The following is a 19,904-nucleotide window of genomic DNA, read 5'->3' on the forward strand; positions in this document are numbered from 1 at the left end:
GGGCCTCAGAGGGGAGGGGGTGGGGGGATGGGATAGACCGGTGATGGGTGGTGGGGAGGGCACGTATTGCATGGTGCACTGGGTGTGATACGCAACTAACGAATCATCGAGCCTTACATCGGAAACCGGGGATGTACTGTATGGTGACTAACATAATATAATAAAAAAACATTAAAAAAAAAAACCTGAGGGCCTCAGAGGGGAGGGGGCGGGGGAATGGGATAGACCGGTGATGGATAGTAAGGAGGGCACGTATTGCATGGTGCACTGGGTGTTATACGCAACTAATGAATCATCGAACTTTACATCGGAAACCGGGGATGTACTGTATGGTGACTAACATAATATAATAAAAAAAAATTTAAAAAGAAAACAAAGCAAAACACCGTTCGCTCACACACCCTGCTTGTTTTTATTCTAAATAGCAATAGTAGGATACACTTTTGTTCAGCAGTTGAAAAATTTCTCTCTCTTGGCTATTTCAACAGTAACCTAATGAGGATTTAAGTTTTCACTAGCAATTTCTAAATACACACACACACACACACACACATTTTTACTTTCTGTAAAACAGCCACTAGAAAAAATACACTTATATAACCTGTTTAACTGCGCTCAATTATCAAAGCAAAAAAAAAAAAAAAGAAAAAAGAAAAACATAGCGTTAGGGCTGTGGTAAATTAAAATGACCTTTTGTTCACTTTTTAAACATTTATTTACCTGAAAAACAATGTTTAAAAACTGCTTATCTATAATTTTATAAAATAAATGTATACATATCTTCTATGAATGAACTCCAGCCACACTTTTTACCACCCCCCTGCCACTAAGAGTAAGGAGGGTCTTACTTTCCAGGAGCAGGACTCCTCTCCTTTTCTCTACAAACCGTTATTTATAACGTCCTGCCTCTTAACACCTGCCACCAACCTGACCTGAGAATGAAACGACCGAGCACCCACCCACGCCACGAGCTCATCCAAGGCCTCAGCCAGTCCCGCCCCAGAGCTCCCTCCACTGCCACTGCGAGGTCGCTGAGCCTGGAACTCACAATAGAAACACCCCCAGGCTCTTGTTGCCCTATATGACCTGAGACTCCCCCAAACAGTTGTCCTGAACCCGCCACCACGGGAGTCTTGCACGCTCCATCCGCCTACCACCTCTCCTCTAAAACCCTTCTCCCCGTCCCCGGTGTAGAGACAATGCACGACCTGTCACCACACCACATGGTGCCTGGAAGAAGCTGGGTCCTACTCATGCTCTTTCACTGTCTCTACTTCCTAATACGCTGTCACACACAGCGTCCCGTTTCCTTCCGTCAGCGACCCTGTAAGAAAGGAGGACCGCTCCAATTTTATGGGTAAGAAAACTGAGGTCCAAAGATTTGCCCCAAGCCACATCTGCCAATATGTGATAGAATTCTAGTTAGAAAATATAATGGAAGAAAGTATGATTTATCACAAATGTACACATACAATGATAAGGTTAAGAAAGATACATAACACCTGTTGGGAAAAGCGCAAACCTTTACTGAAGAACATACAAAAGAAAAATACACAAGCTTTGCTCCTGGATAGAAACATGTCTGTGTCAATTCTCCCTAAATTCACCCCCCAGAGGGATAGTTTGCAACCTCACAAAATCATTCTAAATTTCACATTAAAAGGACACCGTCTATCATTTCCTGAGCACCGACTACGTGCCAGGCACTTTCCATCCATTGTCTTATCCAACCTCACCCAAACCACTCCTGTAGATATATGATCTCCCTTCGAACAGAAGAAGAATCTGAGGATCAAAAAAAGTAAGCTATTTGCCTATGGTCAGAGAGATGGTGAAGGGGACAGATGGGGCTCCCATGCAAGGCGGTCCGAGCACAAAGGCCAGGCACCTACAACCACAAATGGGTATTAGTGATTAAGACAAAACTGAAAAATAACACAGCAAAGATTTACATGGCCAGCATGTTAAATTCTAAAGTTACCGTAACTAAAACAATGTGGCTCCGGCACAAGAATGTACTTCTGCATGACACCGAAAAGATACCTTAGAGAAATACACGTAATCTTTTTTCTTATGTGATTAAAAAGGAAACTTCAAATCAGTAGGGACAGGAGTGAACATTCAACTAGGAGTGCTGTAAAAATCATTTGGGGGAAAAGAATATGATTCTTACCATTCACTGTATGTTAAATTCCAAATAAATTAAACAGCTAAATACATGCATTAGAAAACAGGAAAGAACCACAAGGAAATAGAGCTGGATATCTGCCTGAACACGCGCACGCACACACACACACACGCACACACACACACACGCACACACACACACGCGCACACACACACACACGCACACACACACACACACGGGAAGGGAGGGAAACAGATATACATGTATGAAAAGTCTGGCATCTAGTATTACATTATGATGTTTTTCATTGATTATTATGCCAAAAAAATGTTTCCATATCGGAGAACAGTCTTTTAAAACATTGCAAAAGCCACACCGAGGAAAACGGTTACAGAATACAGGACGTATTAAGGGAAAAAGCTTTCCAAGGGTATGTAGAGAATGATTTGTCCAACTTGGTTTAAAATTCAGATACATGCTTTAGGAAAAAACCTGGGAAAGTATATACCAAAACAAAAGTAATAATTTCATCTAGGTGATAAAAATTTCAGATGATCTTTATTCTGCACTTAGTTTTTTATAATTTTTCAAATGTTGTACGATCAACTTTCATAATCAAAAAAGTTTTAAGAGAAAGAAACAAGTAAAAAATGAATTCAAGATCTAAACCAAAAATTCATGGTTTGGGTGAAGAGTTAACATTCTAATAAGATGATCTGATTCAAGTTATGTCAAAACTCAGGGACGTGAGAAACTCTGAATTACAGTACATTTCAGAGCTACTTGTTCAAAAACATTAACTGAGGGGCGCCTGGGTGGCACAGCGATTAAGAGTCTGCCTTCGGCTCAGGGCGTGATCCCGGCGTTATGGGATCGAGCCCCACATCAGGCTCCTCCTCTAAGAGCCTGCTTCTTCCTCTCCCACTCCCCCTGCTTGTGTTCCCTCTCTCGCTGGCTGTCTCTATCTCTGTCAAATAAATAAATAAAATCTTTAAAAAAAAAGTTAACTGAGCACATGTGCAATGGCAGGCCCGGGGCTAGGCTCTAGACCTGTGCATAATAATCAGTAAAATGTCATCAACACAGCAAGACAGACTGTATACAGTGCAGAAGGAGCACAAAGTGGAAGAACTCCAGCCTCCCTTAAAGGCCAGGGAAGGAGCTTCCGCGAGGCAGTGACACGTGAGCCTCACCGATGAGGCTATCACCACGAGAGCGAAGTCAGGGACACAGACAGGAGCTCTGCATGCAGGTGGGCCTTTAGATGCTGTGCCAGTGAATCTGGGCTTCATCGTGCGTTTGAGAATCGAGAAGCTTCAGGGCACAGGCAGTGAATGCAAATGGATGATGTGACATAATGGAACATGCAACAGAATGAACTCTGTGAGTTCTGCCGAAAAACATTCAAATTTGAGCTGACCACATAAACCGTGTCAACCGGCTGGATTCCGCAGATGGGACGTGCCGTGACGACACGGAGAGAGGCTGAGAGAGAAGCTGGCAAGGACCGGGCCGGGCGCGTGTGGCAACGGGACACAGATGCAAGCAGGATGCCAGGTGGGAGAGGGCGGACTGCTCCTGACTACCAGGTCGCTGTGGTGCCCGGTTCAGATCCCAAGCCCCCTTCCTCTCTACCGCTACTCTTGGCATTAGATACACATAGAATTCTGAAGACAGAACTGCGGCAAGCCCCTTGCCATCATGTTGCCCTCTGAATGAAATGCGTCCATCACTGTCGTCCCGACAAATGACGCAGAAAACCAGATCCTGTCCCCCTCTCTTCACGGCCTCTCTCATGTGGGGCAGGCACGTCCTTTGCACAAACCCTTCAAGTTTCCTCTCCAGAAATTTTCATACCGCTACATTCTCCATGTTTCTACTGGAAGCATCATTTATTTCCATATGAATAAACAAGAAAATGGCAGTGTGTGGGGAATCTGAGTGAACTCATTTTTCAACCCAGTCTTCAGTATACATCATCCTCCAGCCAAGCCACAGCACAGTACCCGATCGTCTCCGTGCCCTCGGCAGAAGACAGAGTCACTCTCACGTCTGCCCCAGCCCAAGATCACAGGCCCCTCTCCTAATAGCTGCCAACACCCAAAGTCTTCCTGTTGCTCCTTACAACAGCAGCCACCAAACATTTTCGTCCTGTGCTCTATAAGCGAAAATCAATTATTTTTAAAATTGCCAATACCCAATGTTTTCCTCTGATTTTATACCCTCAATAAAAGAGTATCTTTTTTTTTAAACAGATACTAGTCTCAATCTGTACAAGTATCAGTAAAACTTCATTTCTTTTGATTTTTATAGAAAATAAAGAGAAGGTCCTCACATTTTGTGTCTACCCATACCTGCTGCATAATTCCCATGGTTCCCATTTCTCATCCTTCCCTTGGCTCCCTGGACATCGTTCTCTCCCACCCCCAGCATCTCACATGGCCTTTGACACTGCCCCCCTGCCCCTAGGTCCTTTCTATCCCAAAGGTCTCTTCCATTCTGCCCTTAACACACTCAGCTACTCAAGTGAGGAGACCAATTTCAACATCAACACTGGTGAAGGTCTGGAGGAAAGAAAACAACAAAAACAACACCCCTAGCCAACCCCGCTAAACAGTACCTAGCAGTGTCTTAGGACAATCAGGGTTGGCAAGTGAACGTTCAGATCCTTGTGACGCCTCGAGGAACTTCTGGCCAGATTATATAAACCCCCTACCTGTTGCTCAGGTGATTATCTGGTTCCAGTGCCTGGGCTCCACTTTCTAGTGACTTCCGGAGCACCACACTAAGCAAGTGTGCCTTCCGACTCAGCCAGTCTTTTTTTCCTTCCCCACCCCCCCACCCCCACAGCTCCGGGGCATTAGCCTCCAGATTAACTGGAAAATTTTAAAATAAAAAAAGAACTCCTTAACCCAATCAATCTAGAAGAGACTCCTATTCCCCTAAAAATAAAAAAGCTTCCAAAAGTGTCAGAAAAATATCAGGGGGAGTAAAGTGGGTCTGAGGGAAATCAATATAAATGAAAAAGAAAAAAAAAAGGTTCTATAAAAGAAACAACAACAAAAGCATTTTGAGCAGTATCTTCTACGAGAGAAAGGAGTATTTTTTTAAATAATACTAAGATCACTTTATGCAAACAGAACTGACATTTCTTTCATGTGTTGCTGAAAATATTAAATCAAATCTCTGACTAATTAAATAAAGTTTAAAATCAATCCACCCAGGGCGCCTGGGTGGCACAGCGGTTAAGCGTCTGCCTTCGGCTCAGGGCGTGATCCCAGCGTTATGGGATCGAGCCCCACATCAGGCTCCTCCGCTATGAGCCTGCTTCTTCCTCTCCCACTCCCCCTGCTTGTGTTCCCTCTCTCTCTGGCTGTCTCTATCTTTGTCGAATAAATAAATAAAATCTTTAAAAAAAAAATCAATCCACCCTATTCAATGATAACACAAAATGTAAATTCCTCCAACGCTTATTAACGGTACTAAATCTCTCTGAAAATACAAGCAGCATACTACTCTTAGTCACTGGTGACATTTTTAATTGAGCTTGCGGGGGAAGGAGGGAGGACTCTGCAATACACTCCTCGCACCTTTTCTTGTAAGCGCTAGAATTCTACCAAGCAACGCAAAAGGTACAAAATCTACTTTCTTCCTTCACAGAATCCTGTCATGTTCATCTTGAGAAGCATTTTTCTAAATCTTCTTAATACTTACTTGGCAAAAGCATTTCTTCTGTTAATCTCTTTTTGGGAAGAAGCAGAAGTCGTACTGAAACTTCTCCTAAAACCTAAATGTCAAAGTGAAGGTCAAAAGAGGAAAAAATAAATCACAAATTTGCAGTCCTCATTAAAAGTTATCTTATATCATTTCTTCTATAGGTGTTCTATTCTATCAAGTGTTTCTTTGGAAGCACGGCAAAGAAAGTAAGTACATACAGAATAGTGGTTTAGATATTTTGACAAATTTTTATCTTACCTTTCTCATCAAACGATGCATATGCATAAATAAGTTAAGATCATGACATTCCATTTGGAGGTTTTTACTATAAAACTTATTGAAAACCAAATAAAACTAAATCAGACACTGATAAAGCTGAATCTTTTTACTCTCAAATATTGTAATCTTGATAAATCATATGAAAGAAAGGATAAAATGGCTTAAAAACACTATCACTAAATATGCCATTTATAACATACTGAACAATAAATTTCAGAGTTTATGATTCTTGGCATCCCCAAATGACAGAGTTATTAAAAAAAAAAAGATTTCATGAAAGGTACATTTTTAAAAAGATGTCTTTTAAAAAGAGTAAGATTTCCAGTTCTGGAAAGTTTTGGCAGACCAGATGTGCTGAATCAATCTCTTGATCAAAGCAAGTATAATTTTATATGACTATAATTAAAAATACATATGTACTGTTGAGCTGATACAAAGGCACAATTTCAAAGAGATGTACCGCAGGACTGCCACTAAATTCTAGAGAACTTTGGCTTCTGCCTTACTGGCTGCACAGGAGACGGGAAAGGACATAAAGCCTGGGGCCTAAAGAAAGGGGGACTCTAGCACAAGACTCCTGGTTAAAATGCAGATCCCAACCAGCCCACCCTCAATTGAAGGTTAAATGAGAAACAGAATGAAACACCATTCTGACAAAAGCAAAACAAAGTGGCTTGTGTCAACCTTAATGCTCAGAAGGTGGCAAAATCGTCTCCCTTCGAAATTTGTGATCAAGAGCCAAATCCGTTTTATCTATGTAATAAAAAATAACTGCAGGGAATGCAAATTAAAGTAGTCTCAGGTTGGCAGCACCTCCAGGAGTAACTGGCAGAAGTAAATACAATCTTCTCTGGAGGCATCAACCAGGCCTCAAAGAATTCCTGTACATTAAATTCTGAGAATAAGTACCTCACAATAATAAATTACAAAATTCACAAGGAAAGAAGGTACCACAGGCTCACAGAAACAGACTGGCAAAAGCATAAGTTAGGCTGGCAGAGACTTCAGATATGGAATTATATAACATAAAAGATAACAATATTTAAAATATTTAAAGACATAAAAGAAAAACTTAAAAATATGGGGAAATAACAAGTGATAATAAGTACTACAAAGCAGATTTGTGAAAAGGAAAAAAGAAATAAAAATTTTATAACTAAAAACTTGGTGGCTGGATTAAACAGCAGAATAAACACAGCTGAAGAAAGAATCAGGAAACACGAAGATAGAGCTGAAGATGTCTAGAATACAGTCCATTTCTGGTGAAAAATATAAAAGAGGCATGGGAAGGTGAGAAAGTCTACTAACACTACTCATCAGAGCTTCTAAAAGAGATAATAAAAAGATTGAAGGAGAAATATTTTAAGTATACAGACAAGAGTTTCACAGAATTGATCAAAAATGCTAATTCCCAAATCCAGGAAGACCCATGATACCAAACAGGATAGTCAAAAAGAAACCGCCATCTAGGCAACATCATAGTAAAACGATAACTATACAAAACACTAAGGAAATAGAGAAGACCTCTAATGGCAGTCAAAAAGAAAGATAAATCACCTACAGAAGTACAGCTTAGGCAGACTCATAGCAGACTTCTCAAACAAGTGACAAAAGACAGAAAATAATAAAATTATATCGTCAATGTACAGGGAGAAAACATCTTTCAAACTCAAATTTTCACCAATTGTTTTACCCAGTAAAACTATCATTAGAAAAGACAAAAACTGAGAGACAGACCCTTTCTAAAAGAAATTTCAAAAAATATACATGTGGTAGGGGCGCCTGGGTGGCTCAATCAGTTGAGCATCTGCTTTCGGCTCAGATCATGATCCCAGGGTCCTGGAATCAAGCCAGGCATTGGGCTCCCTGCTTGGCAGGGCGTCTGCTTCTCCTTCTCACTCTCTCTCTGTGCTTGCTTCTTCTCTCTCTTAAATAATTAAAATCTTTAATGTATATATATATATATATATATATATATATATACACACATATACGTATATATGTACATGTGTATATATATGTGTGTGTGTGTGTGTGTGTGTGTATATGTTTGGTGGGAACAGAATGATCCCAAGTTAAAGTTCTGAAGAATAAAGACTAAAGACACTGGTAAATATGTGAGCAAATTAAATACTGGTTATTAATTATAGAAAAAAAGTATTATAATAATGCGAAATTTGTGGCGGAAATAAAATAGAAACTAAATAACTCAGTTTATAAGGATTTTCTGTCACTTGGGAAAGAGCACACATGATGATTAAACTTTAGACTTTGCTAAAAATATGTATGTCAAAGTACCTATGGTAATTCCTAAGAGGTATATTCATAGAGTATAACTTTTATTCAAGTAGAGAATGGAACAAGAACAAGAGGGGGTAGGTATATAACTAGAATAAAGTCAAGAAAGAAAACCACAAGTAAAAAAAAATTGAAAAAATAGCAAACAAACAGCATAAATAAATCCAAATATATGAGTAGTTACAATAAATGTAAATAGGTGAAACTCTCAGGTTAAAAGGCAAACATTGTCAAACCATATTTTTTTAAAGAAGTGAAATCCAACCATATCCTATTTAGAAAATATTCCAAAAACATAAGGATATAGAAAAGTTACAAGACAACTGATAGAAAAAGATATGTTAAGCAAATACTTGACCAAAAGAAAGCAGATATAAGGTAAAAAGAATTATTTAAAAAGCAATACCATTTATATTAACACCAAAAAATGAATTATATTGGTATAAATCTAATAAGACATGTACAAAATCTATATGAGGAAAACTATAAAACTCTAATGAAAGAAATCAAATAAGTTAAATAGAGGTATTCCATGTTCATGGATAGGAAGACTCAATATTGTTAAGATGTTAGTTCTTCCTCTTTTGATCTATACAGTCAGTGCAATCCCAATCAAAATCCCAACAAATTATTTTGTAGGTACCAACTATCTGGAAAATTTGTATGGAGAGGCAAAAAGTCCAGAATAACTAGCTCAAGATTGAGGGAGAAGATCAAGAAGACTGAAGAAGCTTGAAGAATCACTATAAAGCTACAGTGTTAAGACAATGTGGTTATTAGTGAAAGATAAATAGACCAAAGGAACAGAACAGAGAGCCCTGAGACCCACACAAATATAGTCAACTGATCTTTGACAAAAGAGCAGAGGCAATTCAACGGAGGATAGACGTTTTAACAAATAGTCCTAAGATATGCAAAAAAAAAAAAAAAGAATCCAGACACGGACTTTACACCTTTCACAAACATTAACTCCTTGGATCATTGATCTATATAGAAAACACAAAACTGTAAACTCCTAAAAAGATAACACAGGAGAAAATCAGGATGACCTTGAGTTCAATGATGACATTTCAGATATAACATCAGAAGTACAATTCATGAAAAAAAAAAATTGATACCCTGGACTTCACTAAAATTAAAGACTTCTGCTCTGTGATAAACTGTTCAGACAATGAAAAGACAAGCCACAGACTAGAGAAAATATTTGCAAAACACATTCTGGTAAAGGTCTAGCATTCAAAGTATACAAAATTTTGTATACTTAAAACTCAACAATAAGAAGACAATGAACATAATTTTTTAAATGAGCAAAAGACCAGAATGAACAATTCACCAAAGAAAATGGACAGATGGCAAATATGTGCAAAGATCTTCAACTTCTGTTACAAGCTGAATTGTGCCCCCATTCATGTTAAAATCCAAACACCCAGTACCTCAGAATGTGACTGTATTTGGAGACAAGGCCTTTAAAGTGGCAATTAAGTTAAAATCAAATGAAATAGGTCAGCCCTAATCCAAGATGACTGGTGTCCTTAAGAGGTTAGACACCTAAAAGAGATTAAGACACAGACACATACAGAGGGAAAGACTTTGTTAAGAAATGGGAAGAAGATCCCCAACTACAAGGCAAGGCAAGAGCCTTAGAAGAAACCCACCCTGCTAACACCTTGATCCTGGACTTTTAGCTTCCAGAATTTTGAGAAAGTAATTCCTTTGTTTAAGCCACACCATCCCTGGTACTTTGTTATGCTAGCTGTGGCAAACTAATATGACATTACATACATCATCAGGGAATTTCAAATGGAAACAATGAGATACTGCTACACATCTATCAGAATGGTGAAAATTCACAGGCCATGAAATTAATCTCAACAAATATTTAAGGACTAGTTATACAAATCACTCTTACACAGATGGTTATCCTATGGAAAAAAATGAAATTAGACCCTCACTATACACAAAATCAATTCCAGGTGAATTGATAAATATGAAAAGCAAAAATACAAAACAAAACTTCTAGAAAGCAATATAGGAAAATATCTGTGTGAGGTCTGTTTTAGGAAAAGATTTCCTAAGATAAAACATGGAAAACATAGTGGTTTGCTTTTTTTTTTTTTTTAAGATTTTATTTATTTGTCAGAGAGAGAAAGAGAGAGAGAGGCAGGCAGAGAGAGAAGCAGGCTCCCCGCTGAGCAAGTAACCTGATGCAGAACTCAATCCCAGGACCCTGGGATCATGACCTGAGCCGAAGGCGGACGCTTAACGAACTGAGCCACCCAGGTGTCCCAGGGGTTTGCTATTTTGACTACTTAAAATTTTTAAATATCTGCTTATCCAAAGACACCAAATGGGTGGTGGGGGTGGGGAGAGGCAAAAGACAAGTCAAAAACCAGGCAAGCAAGAGAGTCACAACACACAGACTGGCAATAAGTATTAGTGTCCAAAATATATACAGAAACCTACAAATTAGTAAGACAAACCAACCAAAAGAAAAACAGGCAAGAGACTTAAACATGTATGTCACAGAAAATGCATATGATAGATCAACATGAAAAAAATGAGGCTCAACCTCATTTATAATCTGGAAAATGCAAATTAAAACCACGAGATACATTTTAAATCCATCAGATGGGCAAAGACTTCTAAATCAAACAGGACTAGTGTTGGTGAGATAAGGGGCTGCAGAGTCTCTCATCCCCTGCTCGTGGGCACGGGCCCTGCAAACAGTCTGCCACTACCTAGGAAGGCTGAAGATCTGCATGGCCCATGCCTCGCAACCCTGGAGAAACTTTGGCAAATGTGTGCAACGGTCTAGTTTGTAATAGTAAAAAAACAAATATAATACAAATACCCATCAAGTATAGAATGAATAATATATTTTACTGGAACACTAACAGAACAGCCAACGACAATTAAACATATACACATTTTATAATATATGTTATTTATTCATATATCTTTATATAGGTGATAAAGATATCTTAAAAATCAAGGGAATAATTAACATAAAATTCAAGGCTCATAATCTGAGGATTACTGAGGACTACTGTTCAGGTCATCTGCAGCAAGGGGGCACGTAACAGATGTTTGCTTTATCATTACGTGAGATATATAAAGGCATTTACATACTCTTTTGTATACACATATACTTCACAATAAAAAATTTTTTGATAAATAAAAGCAAAGGAATAATTATTAGGAACATAAAACTGTGTAAACCTACCAGGATAAGAATGATTCTGTTTATTCGAAGAAATTTCAGAGAGAGTATCCAGGGAATCCGTTACCCTGTGAATAGAACAAACCTAATTAGCAAACCTCATCAGAAGTAGCAGGTCTTCAGATTTAAGCCTGGCTCTTAAGTGAGGTTTTCACACTGATGGTTATTTCTTATTTCACCTACTCAACAAACATCTATTGAGCATCCGCTGGGAGCCAGGAATGAACTTCAAGCTAGCGGAGAAGACAGGTAATAACAAAACCAAGAGAGCCCTGTTATCTAAGGGTGAGCAGTGCAGAAAAAGGCAACTTAACATAAATTCACTTAAAATAGGGACCTGACTTTATTTCTTTGGAACTTTATCTTCAAAGATGAAACTAAAAAAATCTGAAATTTGTTTTATGTTAAATTTAAATGTTCGATCAGAATTATAAAAACATCACATTTTTAAATTAAAAAAAAAAAAGGATACTGACTCAGTCTGTGTATGCATGTGATTTTCTGATAAAATTGCATGGCTAAATACAATTCAACATCCTTTACTTTGTATTTGACTCTCAGTACAACCATAAAGGTAACTTTCCTGACAGGTCTGTCTGTATTTTTTAATATTCAAATCATTCTTCACTGTTTAAAAGCCAATGCTCACAGTCTCATTTTCTTTCCGCTGTTTACTGACCTGACCCGCACAAAGCCTTCATTCTGCCAGCCTGCTTCCTGCAGGACACTTGGTCACCATCTAGAAATCCTGCAACTCTCGCAATGTCGGCAATTCCACCTCGCATTTCACGTGCGTGGTTTCTACGTGACACACACACTACGGCAATCAGTGAGAGACTGATGAACGCAATGAATAGGACTTGATGAAGAGGACAGATAATTAGGTGGTGATGGGTCGTTCAGAAGAACTTAATTCTAAAAGTGATCAGTTCATTAATAATAAGTACCTAATTGTGAGAACTAAGAATAAGAAGATTAATACTGTGCTGATGAAGACCACCTAGGCAAAAAAAATAGGTAAGTAGGTAGAGAGATAAGATTAGATCTAGTCCATAAGTTTTCTTGGAATTTCTGCAAGGAAATATTGGATGATTTAGATATTAGTAGAAGAAAAGGTACGACCTCAGTGAAAGCCGGGTGATAGCAGAAAGCTATCCAAGCGGAGGAAATAACGTGCAGATTCTCGGAGACGAGGCACATTTTTTTTTCCTAATGCAAAGGAGGGGGAAAAAAGACAACCACAATCTGGGAGGTGTGGGATTGTGATTGGTCACTACTTTATTAAGACTGTCCTCAAGCACTCCCCAGTTTAAAATTCTTTCTTCTTGAAGATCAGTGGTGTCTCAAGAGCTCTAAAGCTGGTTTAAATTAGAAATTCCTCAAAATCAGGGACCATGTCTGTTTTATTTGCTTATAGAATGCCTAGCACAGCACAAAGTGCTAAAAGACACTTAATAGTATTTGATGATGATGAATGAGACAATCAGAAGATGACAGGAAGACAGCTGAATCGAGACAGCAATTCATTTAGAGAGAGAGCCCTGTATCTTCTAAGAGGGGGATGCTTTTAAATGAATCACCTTAAAGAAGACTAAACAGAAGGCGAGAGGGGGAGAAAAAGGTGAAATCCATGCGTTCCATAAACAAAGCAAGAAAAAGAACATGAAACCATGAGAAAGAAAGTGGCTTCATAATATAAAAGGGGGGTAAGCTGTTTCAGCATAAAGAAACACTACACTAGATTTGGTCAGTATTTACTGTGCCTAAAATATGCCACACTGTGTCCTCTGGGTAATCAAACATAAAATGAAGAACCCCAGTCCTCACGACTGAGAGACAAATAAAACTTGTAAGAGACTGTAGCAATGTGTTAATGAAGATTTGTCCAAAGTAATAAGAGAATCCAGAAGACTGGGGACTCAGCATGGATTTTACCCTAAGTCAATCATCAATAAAGACATCGGTCCTAAAGAAAGTCAGCAACCTTCTTTTAATCATTACAGGGTACTGGTCAAGAACATACATTCAACTACCTGGGTTCAAATCCCCGCTTGGGAGCTGTGCACGCTTGCACAACTCACGTCACTTCCCTGTGCCTTACTTTCCCCACCTGTGAAACAGGGATAATTACAGGACCTGAGCCAGAGGGAGCTTCCCAGGTGTGAACAATCCATGTGGAGCGAGTAACCGTGCTGGCACACGGAAGGGCTGTGCACTGGCTAGTATCTGTTTCTTGATTTATAAAATGCCGACCACAAAACAGCAAACTGTCTAAAAGCAAGGGCTTAGGAAAAACAACAAAACAACAAATCTGGGCTGAGTCCAGCTCCATCGTTATCTAGTGTAAGATCAAAATAGGCCACTCCAAAACATCCGTTCTGGCATAAGGGTTATTTTGAGCTAAAGACATTTGAGAATCAAAAAAAAAAAACAAAAAAAAATGCAGGAAGAGGCTTTCTCTGAACTCTCCTTATCTGCTCCCAAAAAAGAACCCTTTTGTGCTCTATCCGCTTGGCAGCAGCTTCACCAAGCAGGGAAGACTGACTCTTCTCACAGGTGAGGAGCTGGCAAGTTAACACCACACCCAGACAGACGTCACAAACTATCTTATCTCCCACCCAGTTGTCTTTCCTAAAAAGACAGTGGCCTTTTTCTCCCTCCTTTCTTCCTAGGAAGACGGTCCATAAACACTCCCATGGCACCACTTACATGGGTATTCACATCTCTCTGTGAGGCCCAGGTGCATGCAAATTTAAACGTAATAAATCTGTATGCCTTTTCTCCTGCTAATCTATCTGTTGTCAATTTAATTCACAGACAACACCCCTCAACTCCCTAATCAGCTACTGACCCAAGAGTGTAGAGGAAAGTTTTTTGCTCCCCTGTGATAACTACATGACTTTAGCTAAGTCACTTTATCTTTTTAAACTTTTCCTCACTGGCAAAATGGAACAATCGTAATCCCTTACAACTCACTGGGTTTGAGGGGGATTAATGAAATATGCTTCTGAAGTACACTGTACAGAGCCCACCACTTACTCAATGCTCAATAAATGTTTGTCGTAGTTATTGTTATTTTCCAGCTCACCTGACCCAGTACTTACTAGGATCAAATGAAACAACATTCAATGGAAGATACTTCGTAAACTGCAAAGCATTATATGTGTTCAATACTAGACTGTCATAAATGATGAGGAGAAAAGTATATCAAGTACAATCAAAGAAGAAGGAAATTAATGCAAAAATTATATGAAACTATTAAGAAACACCAAGCGAGGTGGAGGACGGATCTAAGAACTCTATAATCTGCCAGGAGGCCGTCACACAGCCTCGCTGGAAGGGAACTAGACGGGGCTCCGGGACGTGATGGAGATCCATTCTCGTGCATGTGATTACACCATATATGTTCCTTCCTATTTAAAGATCAGCATCCCTTTTCCCCTCCACTGAAGAGCACGCCAAGCCAACTTCTCTCAGCACATAAGTCATTTCACATAATGGTACCTGGAATTTCACGAGGACTTGTTTCTGCTCAACTTGTTTTTTTTAAACCCAGAGTGAGCCGGTGCGGAAGTGTACCATCTTAAGGAGAAACACCGAGGAGGTACATTATATATAAACCCTTAAAGCTTCACTTCCCCCGAAGATCTACTGCCTATCTATTTTTGAAAACTAAAGAAATCAGAGGAAAAAGCCATTTTGGTTCCATTAGGTTTGGAGGAGAATGAATGGGGTGCCTGCTGGCAGGAAATTTAATGTAGTTAGGATGTGACTGAAGCAATCAGAGAGCATTTTTACTTTTGTTTGCATGACAGATTAAGCTTGCTGCTCTCACTGTTCTTAGCAGCAAACGCCACTTCTAATAGCCTACACATACTCATAGGGTTTGCAAATGAGGAATAAAGGAGGGTTTTAAAATTGCAAATCCTCAGCAAAGCAAATTTAGCTTTCCATGAGCCTTCTCTCTGAAGAAGGTGGTTGGTTAACCCCTTGAAAGAAGACACGAGCTGTAGTCAGTGCGTGTCTTTCATATAAAATGAGGAACTCTAACTATAAACCATTGCAAATTACAAAAAGGCCTCGTGAATAAACATAAATTTCATTTTTCTCACCTTTGTACCCTGGATGGGGGAGCAAATATCCCATATCTTGGAGAGCAGCTAAAATACCGCACACCTCCAACTGAGCCATCATTCTTGCCATGGGGTCTCTCAAGCTCTATACCGTACCAATATCCTGGAACAAGAACACCGGATCTTAAAAAGCATCTGCATTTTGCCCAAAATGGTTCTGCTATTATACAAACCCAAAGCCCGAATGGCTTCCCATTTTCACAAAATGAACAAAATGATGGAAAAGCACCATGATCATTGAGCTTTCAAATGATAAAATTTGAAAATTCGAAAAAATGAACAGGAAAAACATTTTACAAAGCGCAATTACAGAGTTGTCCACTAAAGGAGAGAGAGAAAATACACAAATTCGGCACGAGTTAGCTATTATGCAAGTAGTGTTATGACCACAGTCTATCTACACGCTATAATGAGAAAGAAACTGTCCTTGACTCAGTGATGCGGCGTGTTTCAGTGAGAAGCACAACACAATACTGAGGTGTATGAATCGTAAAGTGCACGTGCAGTCTTTTCCTTTCACTCCCCAACATTCCGACATCACAAACGGTTCTTAATTTAAGGAAGGACAAAAGTAATATGGAAAATATGATTAGACTTCATGGGGACTCTTCTTTTTTCTCTTTTTGTTTCCCCACCCAGGATAAAAAGAAAAATCATAATAGTTAACCTTAGTGAAAAGATTTAGATTAGCTAGGAGGAAGAATTTTCTAAAAGGCTTATTTTAAGTATGTGAAGGGGCCCACTCTGAGGAAAATAATAGGACTTCCTTCTCCAGAGGGCCAAATTAAAGCAGTGAGGTTGCTTTTACTGTGGTGAGAATTAGGTAAATGGACATATACTCCTAGTCTAAGTATATACATACATACTCGTAGAATAAGGGTTCTCAAATTGAGGGTACCTCAAGACCAGTTAAAAGTGTCTAATGATCCATTCGTGTTTATTTAAAAGGAGAATACAGTAGTAATTGCATCTGGTCACTTACAATCAGTATCAAATAAAAAAATAAGAATTTAGATATTGAGAAACTTACTGCAAATTCCAAAATACAAAAATATCATTACTTCCAGATTACTAATTCAAAGAGTCTATATAACCTCAAAAATGGCAACCTAGAAGTTGGTGTCTTTTTCTCTTATGTTCAAAAAGATGGCATTTGAGCCCATTTCTCGATACTTTTGCACTGAGAAGATTAATGCATGACCACAGTCTCCTATACTTCAACAGTGTACGAGTACAGGGTAACGTAGACAAACTTACTTCTTAGCCATAGCAATGCTCTGGAAGAGGTCATCACGTATCGGAATGTTATTAACCAAGGTTGTATGGTTGCCATTTTTACTTCTGAGCGCCACAGTTACACTGTTCAGTGTTACAACACACCATATAACGGCACCATGTTTACCATATGACTCTTGAAGAAGTGTAACATCACACAGAAAGACGTGACAAGTGTTAACAATTGTGACTACACCTTGTATCACTTCCCATTTAAGTGGTAATTTTTTTCGATAAAAAGGCTAAAGAGGCTAAAAATGACCTCCTGCAGATCTAGATCTTATAATCTAAAAAGCTTCACTTCATTAGCACTGTTCTCTAGAACTGACTGATCTAAATTTTGATGCCACAAGACATGCATGCTACTACTTTCTAAAAGGACAGAAAGACTTTAACAGAAAAGTTTCCAACTTCCTGTTTGCTTATGACCACCCAAATTTCTAAATGCTTAACCTCAGGAATTAAAAAATTCAAAGTCAACCTAAAACAATGAATTCTATCCAGTGAATGAAACCGCTCTAACCTTGTTTAATATAGAGAAAGGGAACTCAAAAGACATGGAGATTGTGAAAAATACCCTAGCTTTGGGATTCTTAAGTTTTTATTTGAGAACTATATTAAGACTATCCTAACTCATCTCAATTACTACCTGGAGACCTGTGAGAGCCATGAATTATACAACACACAGCCCAACTCAAATCAATTAGTTGGATTGCAATTATAAGTGGTATAATGAAACAAGACCGTGCTGGGAGACAATTCTCCATGGCTCACTCATGTTTCTGCATGTCTTATGAACAGAGGCGCTGACTGTCTTTTCATGGATGTCTGCACAGAGGACAGCCTGGGAGGACAGAGACAGAGTGCAGGCGGCAGGCCCTGCACAAAATACAGGCATGCGTGTTGTCTAATATAAAGGTTCAGATTCCTTAAGCTCAGGGCTCTTCTCCTGCGGCATAAACCACTGGGTATGCAGGTGTCGCCCCCCAGGAACTGGGGCTCAGGGAGCGAGTGCAAGAAAATGCTGACCCTCTGCTTCTGCCACTGCTGGGACCATGGAAGTCCTGTCTCTGAATCAGGAGCCTAACATCTTCCATCCAGATCTATGAAACTGTGGCAATCTAACTTGTCAGCTTACACACGCAGGGTAAAATCTCAGATCCTTCACAGTTCTTGACAGAATACTACAAATTTAAAATCAATGTTCTGGGTAACCTTTTCTTAAAATGCTGCAATGCCACCATGTGTCAAAATAGCATATTGCCATTTAAAATACACAAACATGGTTTCATTCAACTGGCTTCTATGTTTGAAATTAAAATCACTGAAAATGCAAAAGAAAGCTAATCTTTACTTTTGGAAACACAATATTAAGTCTAGATTGGAATGAATATGTAAATACACAAACATGTATTTTTAAGGTCCCAGGGTACACAGAATCTTTTTCATTTTCCCTCGAACTTGTTTGTTGGCTTTTCTTTCCAAGCCATTCAGATAAAAGCTATGTGCTGTGAACTCATTTTAAGAATATCCTTAGCAATTTACCCAAAGGACACAAAACTACTGATTCGAAGGGGCATGTGCACCCCAGTGTTTATAGTAGCATTATCAACAATAGCCAAACTACGGAAAGAGCCCAAGTGTCTATCAGCTGATGCACGCTTAAAGAAGATGTGGTATAAATCCCCTGGAATATTACTCAGCCATCAAAAAGAATGACATCTTGCCATTTGCAATGACGTGGATGGAGCTAGAGTGTATTATGCTAAGTGAAATAGTCAGAGAAAGACAAATATCATATGATTTCACCTGTATGTGGAATTTAAGAAACAAAAGAGATGAATATAGGGGAAGGGAAGGAAAAAAAGGGAGAGAGGGAAGCAAACCATAAGAGACTTTTAACTATCGAGAGCAAACTGAGGGCTGCTGGAGGGAGGTTGGTGGAGGATGGGCTAGATGAGTGAGGGAGATTAAAGGAGGACACTCTTGATGAGCACTGGGTGCTACATGCAAGTGATGAATCACTGATGTCTATACCTGAAACGAATTTTACCATATATGTCAACTAGAATTTAAATAAAAACTTGAAATTTAAAAAAAAATAATATCCGTAGCCAAAATCTAATCCTGCTATTTTCTCTCTGTTATTGAGCACACTTGGCAATCAGTGAGAGTGAAGCTGGAGAACAAAAACAAATTTTAACATTAGACAATTTAAAACACAACTGGCAGGAACACCTCACGGGCAACAGTCAGCCTGAGTCCGGTCAGGGTTTCCATCACTGTTTCCCCTCGCCAGTGCCACAGCTAACCAACACCCACAAGAACCCTTCATCAAGAACTCCCTAGCATTACCTTTCACCGACCTGTAAAATTTTAAACCTTCTGTATTCTACAGTGTTCAAACTGAGCAAAGAATATACAGACAGTTACCTGGAGCGAAGTTTGTTGTCCCAAAGAACTTGACGGTGCCGATTCTCTGGCCTACCACCAGTACTCTATCTCCGAGGTGGGGCTCGCCTGCACAGCGGCTGTTACTTGCTACAGACGCTCCTGAGGAACTCAAACCTGTTTAATCGGTTGGTGGGGGAAGGGGAAAGGGCAGGAAAAGAGAAGGGAAAAAAAGCAAAGGGGGGAAAAAAAAAACCCTCAAAAAGTATATTAGCCAAACTTAATCAGCACGTGTTCTAACCAGTCTAGCTGAGAGACTTCCGTGTATGACACCTTTCCTGATACACATCACCTAGAACTGTGGTTCTCACACGTGAGGTCAAGTTATTCCACGAAACCGTGAAGGGTTTCCCGAAAAAATTATTGCCACGAGAACCTGGCACGCATGGTTCCTGGAAAGTAT

At 39.3% G+C, this 19,904-nt stretch overlaps 1 protein-coding gene across 7 annotated transcripts in view; it reads right to left on the reverse strand.

Moving 5' to 3' along the window:
* The window catches only part of CLIP4 (CAP-Gly domain containing linker protein family member 4), a 68,517-nt gene that overhangs the window by 2,306 nt on the left and 46,307 nt on the right, over positions 1 to 19,904 (reverse strand). For all 7 annotated transcript variants that reach the window (XM_057309263.1, XM_057309262.1, XM_057309261.1 and 4 more), the window contains 4 exons: positions 19,484 to 19,618; positions 15,755 to 15,878; positions 11,646 to 11,710; positions 5,843 to 5,915 (listed from right to left, as the gene is read on the reverse strand). In XM_057309263.1, the coding sequence (XP_057165246.1) occupies positions 5,843 to 5,915; positions 11,646 to 11,710; positions 15,755 to 15,878; positions 19,484 to 19,618 (397 nt within the window). The remainder of the gene's footprint in view (positions 1 to 5,842; positions 5,916 to 11,645; positions 11,711 to 15,754; positions 15,879 to 19,483; positions 19,619 to 19,904) is intronic.

The sequence above is a fragment of the Ursus arctos genome, unplaced genomic scaffold (assembly GCF_023065955.2).
Source record: "Ursus arctos isolate Adak ecotype North America unplaced genomic scaffold, UrsArc2.0 scaffold_8, whole genome shotgun sequence".
Classification (NCBI taxonomy): Eukaryota; Metazoa; Chordata; class Mammalia; order Carnivora; family Ursidae; genus Ursus; species Ursus arctos.